This window comes from Tupaia chinensis, unplaced genomic scaffold, assembly GCF_000334495.1.
Source record: "Tupaia chinensis unplaced genomic scaffold, TupChi_1.0 Scaffold000600_1, whole genome shotgun sequence".
Classification (NCBI taxonomy): domain Eukaryota; kingdom Metazoa; phylum Chordata; class Mammalia; order Scandentia; family Tupaiidae; genus Tupaia; species Tupaia belangeri.
Genome location: NW_006160117.1, coordinates 7860240 through 7877364, shown reverse-complemented (window position 1 = coordinate 7877364; position 17125 = coordinate 7860240). Strand labels below are relative to the sequence as shown.

The window sequence follows — 17125 nt, the reverse complement described above, 5'->3', positions numbered from 1 at the left end:
TATATATATATATGTATATATATATATACACACACACACACACACATATACAGATATATATGTGTATCTATATATGTACACACACACACACACACACAGAAGGAGAATGATAGAATGAGAAATAATAATGAAAATGTAGCAAAACATTAATTGGCTGTGTGAAGTGAAGTGTACAAGGTTTGAAAATATTCTGTAAATTTGAAATATATATAAATAATTTTTAAGAATTTCTTCAGTGCAAAAAGGATGACCACAACTCAAAGGTATTTAGAAGAAGTTACCCATCAAAGCTCTGGTAGAACATTCAGAGATGAGATAGGGAAGATATGTCAAATAGGAAAGCATCTAAGCAATTTTAAAATAGACATGAAAAGTGAAGAAGTCGAGGACAATAAAGATGCCGGTAGAAGTAGCCAGTCTATTGAGTTGTTGGGAAAGTCATGACACATTTTTGCACAGAAAAACAAAAACACATCATGACTTTCCCAACAACCTAATATTTGAAGAGGCACATGAATGCATGACTGGAAGCCAGAATGAGGGGTATATAATGCTGGGTAAAGTCTCTTTATGATCTAAATGATGTATTGCGATTGAATGTATAAATAATAATGATAATTTAAAAAAATAAATAAAATAAAAGGAACCCAACTCCCTTTTCTCTTCACTCCCTCCTCAGTTTCCATTGTAATCACCATGTCAACCCAGAATTGACTGTGATTTTTGCCTATATAAGCATCCTTCTCCTTTCACTCAGAGGTGTGAGGTTTATGAAAGATATGAATCCTCCCACAGCCAGCTAGCCTATTAATAAAGAACTCCTATAACTTGGCAGAAAAAAAGTGTTTAATGAGGCAATTTAGACAATGATTAACATCTTCACAGGTAAAACCCTTCCGTTTACTAGAAAGGCTACAGTTTAGTACCTACCAAACTTAAATGCTTATTTTCTTCCATGCCTAAAAAGGTGCTATAAATTAAAAGTATCTTGTTCATCTTTAATATTAATGTTTTAAAGTTCTCAATATAATAATATGATGTTTTATGTTATATTTAATCTAAATTCAAGTTTACTTCCTGAAAATGGCATAATTGACCATCACTGTGTCTTTGTTCTAATTGTAACTATATGAAGGTTGTAGATTTTTATAGAAAAATATAAAACCTACAATGAAATTGGTTGTTAGATCTTTTCTTAAAATGTGGTATATATACAATAGAATATCATTTAACCTTAAAAAGGAAGGGACATTAAAGACATTATGCTAAGTGAAATAAGCTAGTCACAAAAGAATAAATATCATGTGATTCCACTTATGTGTGGTTCTTAGAGTAATCGAATGCAGAGATGGAAAGTAGAATGGGAATTGCCAGGAGCTAGAGACAGGGGGAAAGGGGAAGTTATTGTTTAATGGGTACAGAGTTTTAGTATTGCAAAATGAAGAGTTCTGTGTATGAATGGCTGGTGACAATAACACAACAACGTGAATGTGCTTAATGTCTTGAACTGTGCATGTAAATGTGGTACATTTTATGTTATGTTTATTTTACCATGATTATAAAAGATGCATTTGAAAAAAAGTCTTTTCTTAGATATATAAATGCTAAGTATTCAAGTCTACAGTAGAATTTTCTATCTGAATATAATTTAGGTAAAATTCCATTTTAATGACTATAATAACAAATTATGATTCTTTCTAAGAGCTTAAAATGACCTACTTCTAGTATGTATGTTTCACTGTTAAACTAGCTTTTTCTTAAGATTGCTATTTATAACCATTTCCCTCAACCCTGGGGGGACTTAGTAGGATTAAAGCCTTCTGATTCACTTTGTATTTGAAGATTTTTTTTTCCCCTCCATCTTTGCTCAGCTAGTGGATTCCATCATGAATTCTCATCTCCAAGGGGTAAGCTGTTTTTAGTAAAGCCCAATAGCTGTCTTATGACTTCTTAGAAATAGCATCGATTCCTTCTCCTGTGTTTTGTTTCCTCCAGAATAATAGAATCCATGTAGACACAATCAGTTATCATGCTTAGGTACTGTTAAGCATGTAATGGTTTTAGTTTCCTTCACTTAAGTTATATGTGTTATAAATATCTGAGCTTATATCAAAGAAATAAACAGACATAGCTGGTATTCTATTTATTTAGTATGACTAAAGCTAGAATAAGGAAATTGAATGATAGAAGAGGACTGGAAGTCATATGAGGGTGAAGATTAGCAACAGAATCTTTGAGAGAGTAGCATCTTGTAAGGGAAGCAGATTGGGGGCCAAGAACAGAATTTTGTAGATGGATATTTTGGAGATAAGTAGTTTGAGTAATTTTTAGACCTAGGGTGCTCTTTCATCTGTGGATGGCTCAATGGAATAGAGATGAAGGTCATTGTGTTTGAGAAGTCCTGAAACTATAAAACTAAATTATTGAGTCAAAGAAATGATTATAGCAAGTAAATAGACATTTAAAAGGAAACCAAATGAAAATAAAAATAATCTTTGATTTTATGATATGCTTGTGTTCTGTTCATTAATAAATAAAAGACCTTTTAGTCACTGTATTTATAATATCTTAATGAAAAAACACTCGTTTGTGCCATATTCAAATCCGTCTCATTATTTCTGGATAGGAAATCAAAGGAGAAAATTCTCATTCCACTATCCTGAGAAACCACTAAGAACATACTAGTGCCTGATAAATTCCATAGCAATATACATTATTATTTTACAGTCTCTTTTTTGAAATGGATGTTTGTATGTGTTGACCAAAGAATGGGATAAAGAGTTGCAATTTTGTTTTGAAGTATTTTAGAAGTGAACACTTGAATTGCAGCTGTGAATCTCCTTAGATTTTTTTTTAAGGAGGCTGATTCAAAGGATGTCATTAATAATTTCCTCAGGTGCTTACAAAGCATGTGTCTGTCAGCAGAATTAGAGAATCACCCAACTAGAGAACAGGTTTCACAATACCCTGAGACCTATTTTGTTCATTAGAGAGGAAAATGGCTTGCTTTAAGCCTAAATTGACATGCTTGCTAATTTCAGCAGTAAAAGCTGTTCATTGTGGTCAGGTTTAATTTGGTGCCTGGTAAAGTTCAGATTAAACTTGATGAAGTTACTTTTACAACATACTTCTTAAATGAACTTTAAAAACCTAAAAGAAGGAAAAAAATTGGAGCAAACATTGAGTAATGTATTTAAAAGCAGGAAACAAAGAATAGTCTGGTTCTTTGAGGGTAAATTAATATTGAATCAAAGCAAAATAATCCAATAAAGATAATCTTTGTTATATAAAAAATTCTAAGTATCCAAAATTGTAGTTTTTCCTTCAAATGACACACCATACCTAATGCATTTGTTAATAGCTACTTCCATAGCACCTACAAGAGCACCTAATTCTTGAAACGCATTTATTACAACCAATGAATTAATGAATGAATTTGTGTAACTTATGTATCTCATTAGCTATGTGCATTTAAAGTTCTTTATTAAATCTGGGGTGGAAATTTGAATTTGTCTCAAGTCTCTGGGTAAGTCTGTTTAAACAAATCTATTAAATATATTCAAACATTTAAGATTAGGCAGTTGCAAAGGAACTCTTCAGTTTGCTGTGTCACAGATGACCAGAGTTGACATTCTAACCCTGAAAAACATCTTATTTCATAAAATATGTCTGCTACTATATGGTTCCTACTTTAAAATTTGTTCAGTACTCTCCAACTGACTTGTGCCACTTCCTTCAATAGCTGTCTGTGGCAATTTGTTCCATATTTCAAACACCCTTTTGTGTAAAGAAACCATAAAAGTTAGAAACCTGAAAATTGGATTTTTCTTCTGAGCAATCATGGCTTACAAACGTGGAAAATTTGTTAAAAGTTAGCCCCTCCAATTTTTCAATACAGAGGGAGAAAAATGCTCAGAATAGATGTACAATGTTTGGATAAGTTTTTTTTCCATTATTTTAATATTACCCAAAGTAAATTGTCCTTAAATCACCAAGTCTAGCTCCCTACCTCTTCACAAAAGAAAGAATACCAACAGGTCAAATTTTGACCTTTCCAAAACCAAAAATTTTGAGAAAAGTCAGCAGGAGTCATAGGGTATGGTAGTTTCCTAAGTGTTACGGTCCACCCTATTTCATCTCTTCATTTTCATTGGCCTCATGTGGTAGTTACAAGAGCATCCTATTTCAAATAAGATGGACTTCTGGCTTGGATATTAGTGTCATCGATATGAGAATAGTAATGATAAACCATGTGTAAAACATCTGTCACATAGTAGTTATGAATTAATAGTAAATATTGACTTGACTTTACCCAGTTAAAATTTATTCAGTTTTAGAACCAGAAAAAGGCAGATATCAGGACCAGCAGTTGGCGTAATGGCTATGTCACTGGACTCCCACGTAGTCGACTGCGGTTCGAGTCCCGGACCCAGTGGCTTAAACTCACGCCAGGCGCGTGTGTGTGAGTGCCCAAGATCCCGAGAGGAGAATGGAGGAGAAGGGATTGTAGCGTGGCCATACCCCCGGGGGGTGATTTCTCGCTTTCTGTCTCTCTGTCTCTCTCTGTCTCTGTCTGTCTGGTGAGCACATGTGCCCTATAGCAAAAACCTCTCAAAAAAAAAAAAGGTATAAAAAAAAAGGCAGATATCTTATTTCTCTGAAATTTCTTTCTCAGTTTCTCTGGGATTTGGGCCCATTGGAGTACAGAGACTAAGATGATAGTGACAATAGATAGATGTTTCAGAGAGAGCGATTTCTTAATAATTACCCATGATATCTATAAACTGAAAAAAATATATGTGTGTTGGCTCAATTCTATTTGGTATTGCTAACTAAAGCAGTATGAAGTCAAAGTCATTTGTAATATAGAAGAATATATATACTAGCATATTGGCTGATGTTTTCCAAAATTGCCTAATCCTATAAGCAAGGAATTTGTGTAAAATGCAGATTCCCAGTCTTTCCACTACTAATTCATTAGTTCTGGGATGGGACAAAGGAGTTTGATGATTCTTACTGACTGGCACCTTTGGGGAAAGACTAATTTAGTTTACTTTCTCTACCTTCTTATTTTGCAGGTAAGGAATCTCAGGTACAAGAAGTTCAATACTATCTCTTAAATCACTTCTGTGCTTTTTCTGTTTTTAAAATAATTATATACTTTAATTTTAGAAAATAAGATTACAAGTATAAATAGTTGTAATTCTTTTACGCGTATTATCACAACTCCGAATTGCACATTTCGTTCATGGCACTCATATATTGGTTCACATAAATCCAAGGACTTTGCAATGACTCCATCTAAGTTCTTAAATAGTGAAGAAGATCTATATTCAAGATTTTCACTTGAAATATTTTCAGTATCTAAGAATGAAACACATTTCTTGTTAAACTGTTTCCTATAAATCCTTACACAGTAGAGATTTATATCCAGCAACATCTTTTTTTAATTTCAAAAAGCGTTTGGGCTGCTCTGAAAATTATGTTTTACTTTGTATTACATAAAAAGAATGCATAATGCTGTAGAACCCCAAAATTTAGTGATATTTGTTCTTTCAGGCAACACTGCAGGATTTGGAACAGAGGCGCCCCCAGTTGGAAGAACTCATAACTGCTGCCCAGAATTTGAAAAACAAGACCAGCAATCAAGAGGCTAGAACAATCATTACTGATCGAAGTAAGTCTTTTATTTAACAGGCATTGGAAGCTCAAGGCAAGATGCATGAAAAGTTTCAGTTAACCACCCAAGTTCATATGCCCCTATCACACTCATAAAAATAGTGTGAAATCATTGTAAATGACCATTAGTGTGCTGAATACGATTTTCGATCTGTAATGTTATCTTTCAATAACTGAATGTAATTCCACTGAATAGAGAGAAATAGAATTTTTGTTAACTCGGGGCATACATAGTTAGAAGGCTTGGGCTGGAGGATGTGGTGAGCATGGTGTTGCAGATCATTTGCTCCCTAGTTGTCATCTCTCAGGGCTGGCATTCATGGGGATGCCAGCCTCTCCCTCACATACTTGCTTATTGGTCCAACCTGGTGGCTGCTTCCTGGACCATGCTTCATTCTTTCTGCAATGACACTTCCAGATCTGGATGTCTCTCTGCCACTTTGACGCCCCCATTGTATGGTATCAGAAATCATTGTACTGCTTCTTATGCCATACTGGGGTGGGCAGGAATGTGGGGAGTCTGCGTTAGACTCATCTGCCTCATCATGGTGCATATTATTTTCTTCTTTGCACAGAGTGATACTGAGTGGCTGCGTGGTGTCAGTATGTGTACATGGGGTCGGGAAGAGGGACAGAGGGAAGTGGAAAGGAAACTACTCTGTATCCAGTTTTCCTCAGAGGCTGTCCTCAAGAATGAGGCCCATGTCACCTCTGCTCTCAGATTCTCTCAGATCTTCCTAGGTTTCCTCCCTTCCCTCCGCCTACCCTCCCTCCAGGGACACACATCGATATTGAACTTTCTGACTTTCCCTGAAGTGCCCTCTCATTTTTTTTTACAACCAGAGGAATCTTTTCAGATGTAGAAATTGTGAAACCTGCCTTTAATTATCTGTTTTACCCAAATCTTTTGTCTTATGCCATGCCTAAGCTTTTGAAATTCAAAAATCATGAATTGATTTCTTTATAACTTAGTCTGCTGTGTTGCCTCTTCCTTTAAAAATTGGAGCTGGGGAACCAACAGATGGTGTAATGGTTATGTTGCTGGACTCCCACATAGTCGACTGCAGTTTGAGTTCCAGACCTGGCAATGGATGAGAAGGGATTATAGCATGGCCATTCTCCCTGGAGGGGGGTGATTTCTCACTTTCTTTTTCTCTTTCTGTCTCTCTGACCAGCACACAGGCCCTATAGCAAAAAATCTCAGAAAATAACAATAATAATAATAATAATAATAATAATAATAATGATGATGATGGAGCTGGAATGCCTGGCTGCCAATATGTTGGGAGAAGGGAGAGAGTGATCATAACAAAAAATATAATATTTTTAAATGTTATTAGTCATACTTGTACCTTTTAGGTAAATATTTAGTGATAAGAGCTATTATCCACTAAATAGCTACTGAGTATTAGACGGTATGTATATTTGTATTTGTGTGTGTGTTTAAATCTTTATAGAATACTGTGAGCTGTATGTCACAGTTCTCATTTCATAGAAGAAGAAACAGGTTCCAAAATGGTTAATCAAATTGTTCAAGCTTACAATATAAGCAGAAAACAGAGCTTAGAATTTGCAAATGTTGCTTTCTGGCTTGAAAGTCTGTATTTCCTCTAGTATGTTTACTACTTCCCAAATTATTTTGTTGCTTTTGTTAATGACCTTGTTCACTGGGACTAAATAGTTTTTCAGTCTACAATTATGTACATTTTGATTCACTTCCTAAAGACATTTCCTCTTTCAGTTGCAGTGATTGTTATTTAAAGTAGACTTTCCTTGGGGGGGAGGGGGCAGCTAGTGGCGTGATGGTTAAGGTGCTGGGTTCTCATGTGGCTAACCATGAATCAAGTCCTGGACATGGTGGCTTGAAAGTCACACTGGGAGTGTATGCATGCATGCCCAAATTCCCTAGAGGATGAATGGAGAAGAGATTACAGTGTGTCCATACCCACAGGAGGTGATTTCTCACTTTCCCTCTTACTGTCTCTGTCTCTCTCTCTGGTGACTGCATGTGTCCTATGGCAAAAACCTTTTATGAAAAGTAGACTTTTATCAGTTTTAAAAATTTAACTCTTATTTTTGGCTGAAACCATGAATTTGAATATATACTAATGTATTAGTTGAGTAATACTAGCCACCATAATAAATTATCTTGCAAATTTCAGTGGCTTGCTACAGTAGAAGTTTACTTTTTAATGTGGTGCAGTCCAAAACAAGCACCCCTCTATGAAGCCATTCAGGGACCCAGTTCCTTCCTTCTTTTGTATCCAGAGCATCAGAGTCCTATTCATTCAACGGGCAGATGAGGAATGAGTGTTGCTCATGAGAATTTGTCATGAGCCAGACCTGGAAGTGGAGCACATTAATTTTGTTCATAGTCTGTTGTCTGGAACTTGTCACATGGCCACACCTCATTGGAAGGGAAGCTAAAAAAATATTATCCAATATTGAGGCCAGGGAGAAGAGGAACAGATTTGGTAAGAAACTAGTCAATCTCTTCCATAGCTAATTTGAACAAGAATGCACTTAAATTCTATGGGACTGTGTGAATTATAGGATGCCATTTCTATTCCCAGCAAGGCATGAGCATAATACTTTACAAGGACCAACATGAATAACCATTCAATTGAGGTAACAAAGCGTTCCTTCCCCCAAATGGAACCATGAGTGTTCTCTATCATGTTGCAATGTAGTGGCCCACAAAACTGATTTGTAGGGGATGATTTACTCAGTATGAGACAAAATTCCCATTAAACGGGGGCACATGCACTCACCAGAGAGACAGAGACAGTGAAAAGAAAGTAAGAAATCACCCCCTGTGGGTATGGCTACACTACAATCCCTTCTCCATTCATCATCTAGGAATTTTGACTGAGAAATGTGAAAATTTGGGAAAGATGAATATACTATATGGAAAATCTTTTGTTACTTTACTAATGAAAAATAACTTCTTTTTCCCAAAGAGAAAAATAACACTAACATATTTTACAGTATCTTTTCAACATTGTCTCAGCATTTTCCATTATCCCTTGCAATCTTTTTTTTTTCCATATTGCATTGACTTTTTTCATGATGTAGATTAAAATTGAGTGACTGGAGGGCAAGCTTGTATCTTTCCACTAATATCCAGTGATTTGAATAGCTCGGCTTTTCTAAGCTTTTGTTTTATAAATAAATACCTTTATGAATATTTGCAGCATAATGGAAAGATTCTAATCCAAATGGTCCCAGAAAAGCATTGTCTTAAAAGCAAATGTCTGTTGAGACATGTCATGTTGCTTATTAAAAGCTTAAGTTGGAATTTTAGTTTCAAATATGCCTGGAGCTTCTAATGCTGGTACCAAGATAATTCTGACAAGATTTGTTTATCTAAACAATGTCGTTTGCAGCCCTGCTATGCTTCAGTTTATCTCTTAGTTTGAAATCTACGAAATGGGATGGAAATTCAATACTCATAAAGTTTCAATCTTGTTCAAAATAGAATTTTTCTTAGTATAGATTTGGTTTTCAGGCAAAGAGCAGACATAAAAATACTTGCTCATAAAATTGTATTTTCTCATGATGATCTTCGTCTTCATTTTTTATTGCCCTGAAACTTCTAGAAATATTTAAAAAGGAATCAACTAAATAAAGAAAAAAATATTTAATATGTGTATAATGCTATATTGCAACATTTTTTTCCTCCTTGGTAAATCCCAGTTCATAACTTTGAACAGTTGGGGAAATCTATACATAGTTATTACATTCTGTCAAGAAAAAAGTCCCGTAAAAAGCAATTCTTTTCCACTAGTAATACCCGTGTTAAACCTCAAATAATTGGTTTTGCGAAATACCAATATATTCTACTGTACAGAACTATTTTCATTAGATCTGTTGTTTTCAAGTAATTATATTGATCAAAATTATGTTATAATAATCTAGGTAAGAAAATAAATTGCATTCAAAGTGACTTCAAACAAAAAATTCTCCTTGCTATTTCTGATGTTCTCATTGCTCACTTTTCTTCAATGTTTTGGTTGCTGAATTTGTCAACCCCATTCTTTGCCATTCTCATCTGTGAGAGGTCTGGGTCAGGGGACAGAAAGCAAGAAGGATTTAAATTTGCTTCCTTGGAGGTATTTGAATTATGTAGAACTCTTGTTCATGGCCATTAATACTGCAAAACATAATAACCATAATATCTTGTATAGAAGTGAGAAGAATATTGAAAGAAAAACACTGCTTTCTCTTTTTTGCTCTGTTTCTTACACAAAGAATATCGGTGAGGATGGCTCCTCTCCTCTGACATTTGTATCTGACAGTTTTGCTTCTGTAGCTTCTCCCTCCACAAGCCCCACCTCTACCATTTTAAGGCTATATAGTGATAGCACATACAGGTTTCAAGGACGGGCTTCCTGGGCTGGCCACTTACTAGCTTCGTGACCTTGAACAAATCACTGAACTCAGTAAACTCTCTGTTCTCAGTTTCCTCCACTATAAAATAACATTAGCTAACACATGTAGAACACTTAGATCAAAACCATAGGAAAAGTTGAATGAATGAAGCCAGCAAGTGGTGTGGTAGTTAAGCCACTGGACTCCCACATGGCTGACCATGGTTTGAGTCCCATACCTGGCGGTTTGCTTTCTCTCTCTCCCTGTCTCTCTTTGGTAAGTGCAGGTGCCCTATGGTCAAAATTTTAAAAATAATAATAATGAATAAAATTAAATAAATAATATTTTTAAAAGTTGAATGAATGTTAGCTCTTGTGACTTTAATTAAAATCCATTTGGGTTGTTTGGATATTTGGTGGCAAAGCATTTAAAGAGTTTGTTTGGTGCCTATTCGATTATTTTACCAAATACACACACAGAAAAACAGGGAGATTTAAAAGACCAAGTGGTGCACATTGCTTTGGAAAAGATAGAATAAGATATATAGAGTTAAACACGGAAATGGAGGATTGTCTGTTGATAATGATGTGTATGATAATGTCTTTGAGTGGAAAGGTGTTCAGTGTATTTATGCTAGGAAAATTAATTTTACAAGTTGTTGTGATGTACAGTGACTGAATGTATAAAATACATTTAAAAACAATTTTAAAAATAGTGCTAAATATTTTTAAAAAGCCTTTATATGGGTGGCACTGCAAAGCAAGGAAATTCATAGCAGTTATTTTGTTTTCAAAACTTGCTATAAATTTAGGAAGTAGATGTTTCTCTCCCCACTTTAGAGACAGAAAACTGAGGCTCGCAAAACTTAAGTAACTTGCTTAGAGTCTTAGAAAGATGGCAAATGAAGAGCTAGTATTGAAACCCATGTCCATATGAATTTAAAGCCTGAGATACATCAAATGAATAAAAAGCTGCCTAGTCAGAAAATAGAAAAGATTTATTGTTTGGGAACTTAAAAATATTAGGGCTTGTCTCAGGTGCTTACAAACTGTATATAATTGCTTGTAGCTCCTATGTATACCTTTGTTTTCTCTGTGTTTAGGTGTCTAATTACAGGATTGTCTCTCATATTTTCTTGTAGATGTACAAACCATTGGATCCCAGTGATCTACAAGTTGCATGACCTTGGCCAAGTAGATTCATTTCCCTAAGTCATGGTTCCCTCACTTGTCATCTGGGGTTAAGAATAGTACCTAAGCAGATAGGATGATTATAAAGGTGAAATTACATGATGCTTCTAAGGTACAGATATGGCACACGCTAGTTGTTCATTGGGGAGATTTAAAAGACCAAGTGGTGCACATTGCTTTGGAAAAGATAGAATAAGATATATAGAGTTAAACACGGAAATGGAGGATTGTCTGTTGATAATGATGTGTATGATAATGTCTTTGAGTGGACCGGTGTTCAGTGTATTTATGCTAGGAAAATTAATTTTACAAGTTGTTGTGATGTACAGTGACTGAATGTATAAAATACATTTAAAAACAATTTTAAAAATAGTGCTAAATATTTTTAAAAAGCCTTTATATGGGTGGCACTGCAAAGCAAGGAAATTCATATAAGTTATTTTGTTTTCAAAACTTGCTATAAATTTAGGAAGTAGATGTTTCTCTCCCCACTTTAGAGACAGAAAACTGAGGCTCGCAAAACTTAAGTAACTTGCTTAGAGTCTTAGAAAGATGGCAAATGAAGAGCTAGTATTGAAACCCATGTCCATATGAATTTAAAGCCTGAGATACATCAAATGAATAAAAAGCTGCCTAGTCAGAAAATAGAAAAGATTTATTGTTTGGGAACTTAAAAATATTAGGGCTTGTCTCAGGTGCTTACAAACTGTATATAATTGCTTGTAGCTCCTATGTATACCTTTGTTTTCTCTGTGTTTAGGTGTCTAATTACAGGATTGTCTCTCATATTTTCTTGTAGATGTACAAACCATTGGATCCCAGTGATCTACAAGTTGCATGACCTTGGCCAAGTAGATTCATTTCCCTAAGTCATGGTTCCCTCACTTGTCATCTGGGGTTAAGAATAGTACCTAAGCAGATAGGATGATTATAAAGGTGAAATTACATGATGCTTCTAAGGTACAGATATGGCACACGCTAGTTGTTCATTGAATGATGTATGTTGTTATGGTGAGGTGAATTTTATACAGAGGAACTGGAGACAGGAGAATAAGCAGGGTTCCTTAAATGGACTTATATCAGCTAAATTAGGGAAAGGACTTCTCAAACAGAATGCCAAGTCTTAAGAGGGAGTCATTTCTTTGGGAATTATTTTTTCAGCTAAGACTTTTTAAAACCAGTCCAGAATTCTTCAAGAAATTTGATGACATAAATTTTAAGAAAATGAATTCACATAGTACTACTTAAAGACATAGTATACAGGGCTGTAGAAGAGAGAATGTTCTGCTGTATGAGAATAAAATTACTCTCACAGGATTTTTGAATTAACTGACAGTTTTATAGCAGCTTTGTCAACCCATCATTCATTGCTGCAACCAATTGTATGAAATCCTTCATGGCAAAATAAAAAGGCTCTGTTGTTCTCCACAGTTTTATGAAATCTCTATTGCTAATGAAATGCCAGCCAATATTTTCCTCTCAGGTATTGTCTATTAGAGAGTTGCTTATTTTAGAAGAAGTGGAGTCAACCATATAAATTTTCTTCTTTTGACATCTAGCACCTGCTGTCATCTCGTTATAGCTACAAGCAACTCTCAAAATTTACATCCACCAGGATGCCACTGGCAACCAGAGGGTTCAGTTCAGTTCAACAAACATTTGAAGGCTTACTCCGTGCTAGTTAACATCAGAGAGGATGGAGAAGATACAGGGAGAAATAATGTTCAGCCTTTGTCTTAGAAGAACTCACAATCAAATGCGAGTATTTGGACAAGTGTATTCAGGCAAGGCAGTCTAGGATAAATACATCAGTAGAACAGTATTGCACAATGTTCAGAGAGAGCAAGAAGAGGGGAGATTGAAAGAGAGGGTCCTGGAATGCTTCCAGGAGGAATTCCAATTTGATCTGGTCATGAATAGGACTTCGCTAAGCAGAAGGAGGCTGGAAAGGGAAGGTTATTTCAAGAAAAGATGACAGGAGAATACAGAATTAGACCTATCTAAACAGTGGTGGGACAGATTTTGTGTAAGGGTGGGAGCATCTGTGTGTATGCACTGTGGAGGATAAAGGAGTAAATGGAGTCAGTGAGACCAGTTAAGAGGAAAGAGCCAAAGCTGGAATAGTGGCAGATGAGCGATAAGAAGTGACTGAAATTGAGACATACAGTAGAGCTAAAATTAATAGGATTTGGCCATTGATTGGATGTATGGATCTGAAGATCTAAAACAGGGCCTGTCTCTAAGAGTTTGATATCTAGTGCTTTGGGAGATGGTTATGTTATTAGCAGAGACAAATTCAGGACAGAGTTGATTTGGGAGACAAAATAATGCGTTTAAGCTGCCTCTAGATGACTATAATGAGATGTTAAAGGAAATGAATGAAAACACAAGTACAGATTTCAGCAGGGAAGTTGCTCTGGACACTGATTTGAAAGTTACCTGGAGTGGATAAGCTTATGCAGAGAGAGGGCACCAGGTGAAAAGAAACTGGACCTAGTAAGAGAACCTAGGTATGAGTTGACATTTAAGGAATGTAAGAAGTTGCACTCCTTAAACAAGATTATGATAATAATAAATAATTTTTTAAGTTAAAAAAAAAGAAGTAGCACTTTTCACCCTCAGTGCCAACTTGTGTGTTATAGGTGACTTTTGAGTACACACTGAAGGATGAATTGTTAAGTATTACACTCTATTTTTTTTTCTGTATCTTCTGCTATACAACTATTCAAATAACATAGATTTCTTCCTGGTTCTTAGTTCTTACTTCAAATATAATAAAGAACTGTGGAAACTATTTAGCTGAGAAGATTGTTGTGTTTTATAGATCAGGTTTCTGGTGCAATCCTCAGTATACGAGAAAACAATAGGCATTATGGTTTGCCATCTAGGTCTAGTGAACTTTTTTACTTATTAATTTTTACAGTTATTTACAGAAGTAAGTAGTAGTGGGGACCAGCAGTTAGCATAATGGCTATGTCACTGGACTCCCATGTAGTCAACCGCAGTTCGAGTCCCAGATCCGGTGGCTTAAACTCACACCAGGCACATGTGCATCTGTGCCCAAGATCCCAAGAGGAGAAAGGAGGAGATGAGATTGCGGCATGGCCATCCCACCTGTGTGTGGGGGGGCGGTTTCTCGCTTTCTTTCTCTCTGTCTTTCTGGCAAGCGCACACGCCCTATAGCAAAAAAAAAAAAAAAAAAAAAGCTCTCCAAAAAAAAAAATAAGAGATAGTGATAAACAGCATTATTAGAAATTTTAATAAGACTTAATTGCAACAACTTCTTTTTATCAAAGAAATTTGGGAGCATTGACATCCTAAACACTAAACATTGCTGTGTCCTACAGTAACATAACAAGATGGTTCAAATTTTTGTAGGCAGGTATTTTGTGGTGAGGGACTTCCTATTTAATGACTAGATTAGAACACTAATTTTTCTTTCTATCATTAGAAATATATTGTGACTCATGTTAAGACACTACTCTTCTGGCTGGGACAGCATTGAGACACCTGGTTCGATTTCCAGTCTAACCAACAGGCTGGGCACAATGGCATGCCCCTATAATCTTAGTGAGTGGGGAGGCTGAGGCAGGATGAGCATAAGCTCAAAGTTGGACTGGGCAACATGGTAAGACTCTGTCTTAAAAAAAATAAAGGCAAAAGAGTTGTACTAGCTGAGGGAGAAGTTTCATGACATAGAAAGACTGTAAGATCCTGTGTTTAAAATGTTTGTGTATACACACACACATAGAAAGAGAGAGAGAGAGATTTGCTAATTAGTCTTTGTGTTTGAGAATGTTCACCTAGGTTAACATCATCTGAAGACTTACAGTCTAAGGTTTTACATGTGTGATCAATTTCACCACCATCATTACAGTCTGGAATGATGCTTTTCTGTGTCTTTACATTCATCTTCTGTTGTATCTAGTAATTATGAAATGTCTTCCTCTAGCATTTTTCTTTTTGGCTTTATGGGAGAAAAAAGTTTTATATCTTCAATTATGTTAAATAAAAGCTAAATACAGGTTCCAAAGATGACATCTCCAGCATTCTTTTATACCATCTTATTTGGGGCAATAAATGTAATAAGAAAGCTAAAGAATGAATGAAGATTTATCTCACTATTTTATCATTTTTCTAAGTAATTCTTTCATTCTTAAATTTAGTTATTATTTTAATCATTTAGCATACTTAGAAATAATTGATGAGTACTGATGAAATAGCAAAATGTTTCAAAATGCAGGAAAGTTAAAACCACTAAGAGTTCACAATGTATTTGAGGTTTGTAAAAGGGTTCAATGAACCCATATGGTAGATGGAAATATTAAATAAACTTTATTTAAAAATAAAGTGTCTCTTTGATCTTAAGTAGATTTTTTTAAAGTTTATTTATTTCTTCCATTAGAGAGACAGAGACAGAAAGAGAAAGAATACTCCCAATAGGGTTTTTTTTTTTTTTGGAGAGGTTTTTGTTCTAGGGCGCGTGTGCTCACCTGACAGAGAGAGGCATAGAGACAGAAAGCAAGAAATCACCCCCCAGGGGGGATGGTCACGCCGCAATCCCTTCTCCTCCATTCTTCTCTCGGGATCTTGGGCACGCATGCACATGCGCCTGGCGTGAGTTTTAAGCCACCGGGTCCGGGACGCGAACTGCAGTCAACTACGTGGGAGTCCAGTGACATAGCCATTATGCTAACTGCTGGTTCCCCCAATAGGGTTTTGACACTATGATCCACCTCCAGCCTTCAAACAGCTCTAGATCATGAGCATGTGTGTGCCCAACATAGTGAGGGAGATCTCTGGACCTGAACCATGACCCTTCCCATGTGAGTTTACTTGCAGAATGTCATGTTTTACTGCAGCATTACCATGTGACCCAAAAATATCAATTATTATAAATAGATTGAACTTCTAAAAAAAATAAAGCCCAAAAAGTAAATTTGAGATCATTGAACCCTGATGGTACACCAGAGGATAAACAAATATTTTTGCTCAATCCTATTACAAAACTAAGTTTTACTACTCATTAATTATTGTTATGATGATCATTATTATAAATCTTTTCTTTCTTCCAGTATTATTTACTAGGAAATCATGAGTGTATTAGATTTTTCCAGAGAAATGAAACCAATAGTATGTGTATGTGTGTGCAATCTATGTCTATATCTATATCTATATCTATCTCTCTAGATATAGATATAAGAGATAGATATAGATATAGATATATAGAAATATCCCTTCCCAAGTGGCAAAAAAAAAAGTGTAGGGATTATTATTTTGGACCTACTATTTCTCTGTCAAAATATCCTCATTGATGATTTAAAGTAAATAACAAATCTGTATATATAAAGAGAGAGAGACTTTACAGTATTGGCTCATACAATTGTGGGGGCTGGAAAGTCCAAAATCAGCAGGCCATGTGGGAAGGATGTGGACAGGGAACAGTTCATGTTGAGTCTTGAGTTCAAAGGCAATCTAAGGGTAGAATTCCTTCCTCTTGTGGGAATTTCAGTCTATTCTCTTAAGGCCTCAAAATTGATTATATAAGGCCTTATATAAGCGTCATAGAGAGTAATGTGCTTTACTCAAAGTCTACTACTGACTGAAATGTTAATTGCCTCAAAAATATCCCTTCAAGGACCAGCAGTTAGCGTAATGGCTATGTCGCTGGACTCCTGCATAGTCGACCACAGTTCAAGTCCTGGACCCAGTGGCTTAAAATCAAGCTGGGTGCGTGTGCATGCGTGCCCAAAATCCTGAGGGGAGAGTGGAGGAGAAGGGATTGTGGCATGGCCATCCCCCCTGGGGTGTGATTTCTCACTTTCTGCCTCGCTGTCTCTGTCTGTCTGTCTGGCAAGCAGACGCGCCCTATAGCAAAAAAACCT

General features: G+C 35.8%; 1 protein-coding gene across 1 annotated transcript in view; it reads left to right on the top strand.

The window, feature by feature from the left end:
* Positions 1–17125, top strand: part of DMD (dystrophin) — a 1496890-nt gene that overhangs the window by 762231 nt on the left and 717534 nt on the right. The window contains exon 22 of the mRNA XM_027775723.1: positions 5560–5677. Within this exon, the coding sequence (XP_027631524.1) occupies positions 5560–5677 (118 nt within the window). The remainder of the gene's footprint in view (positions 1–5559; positions 5678–17125) is intronic.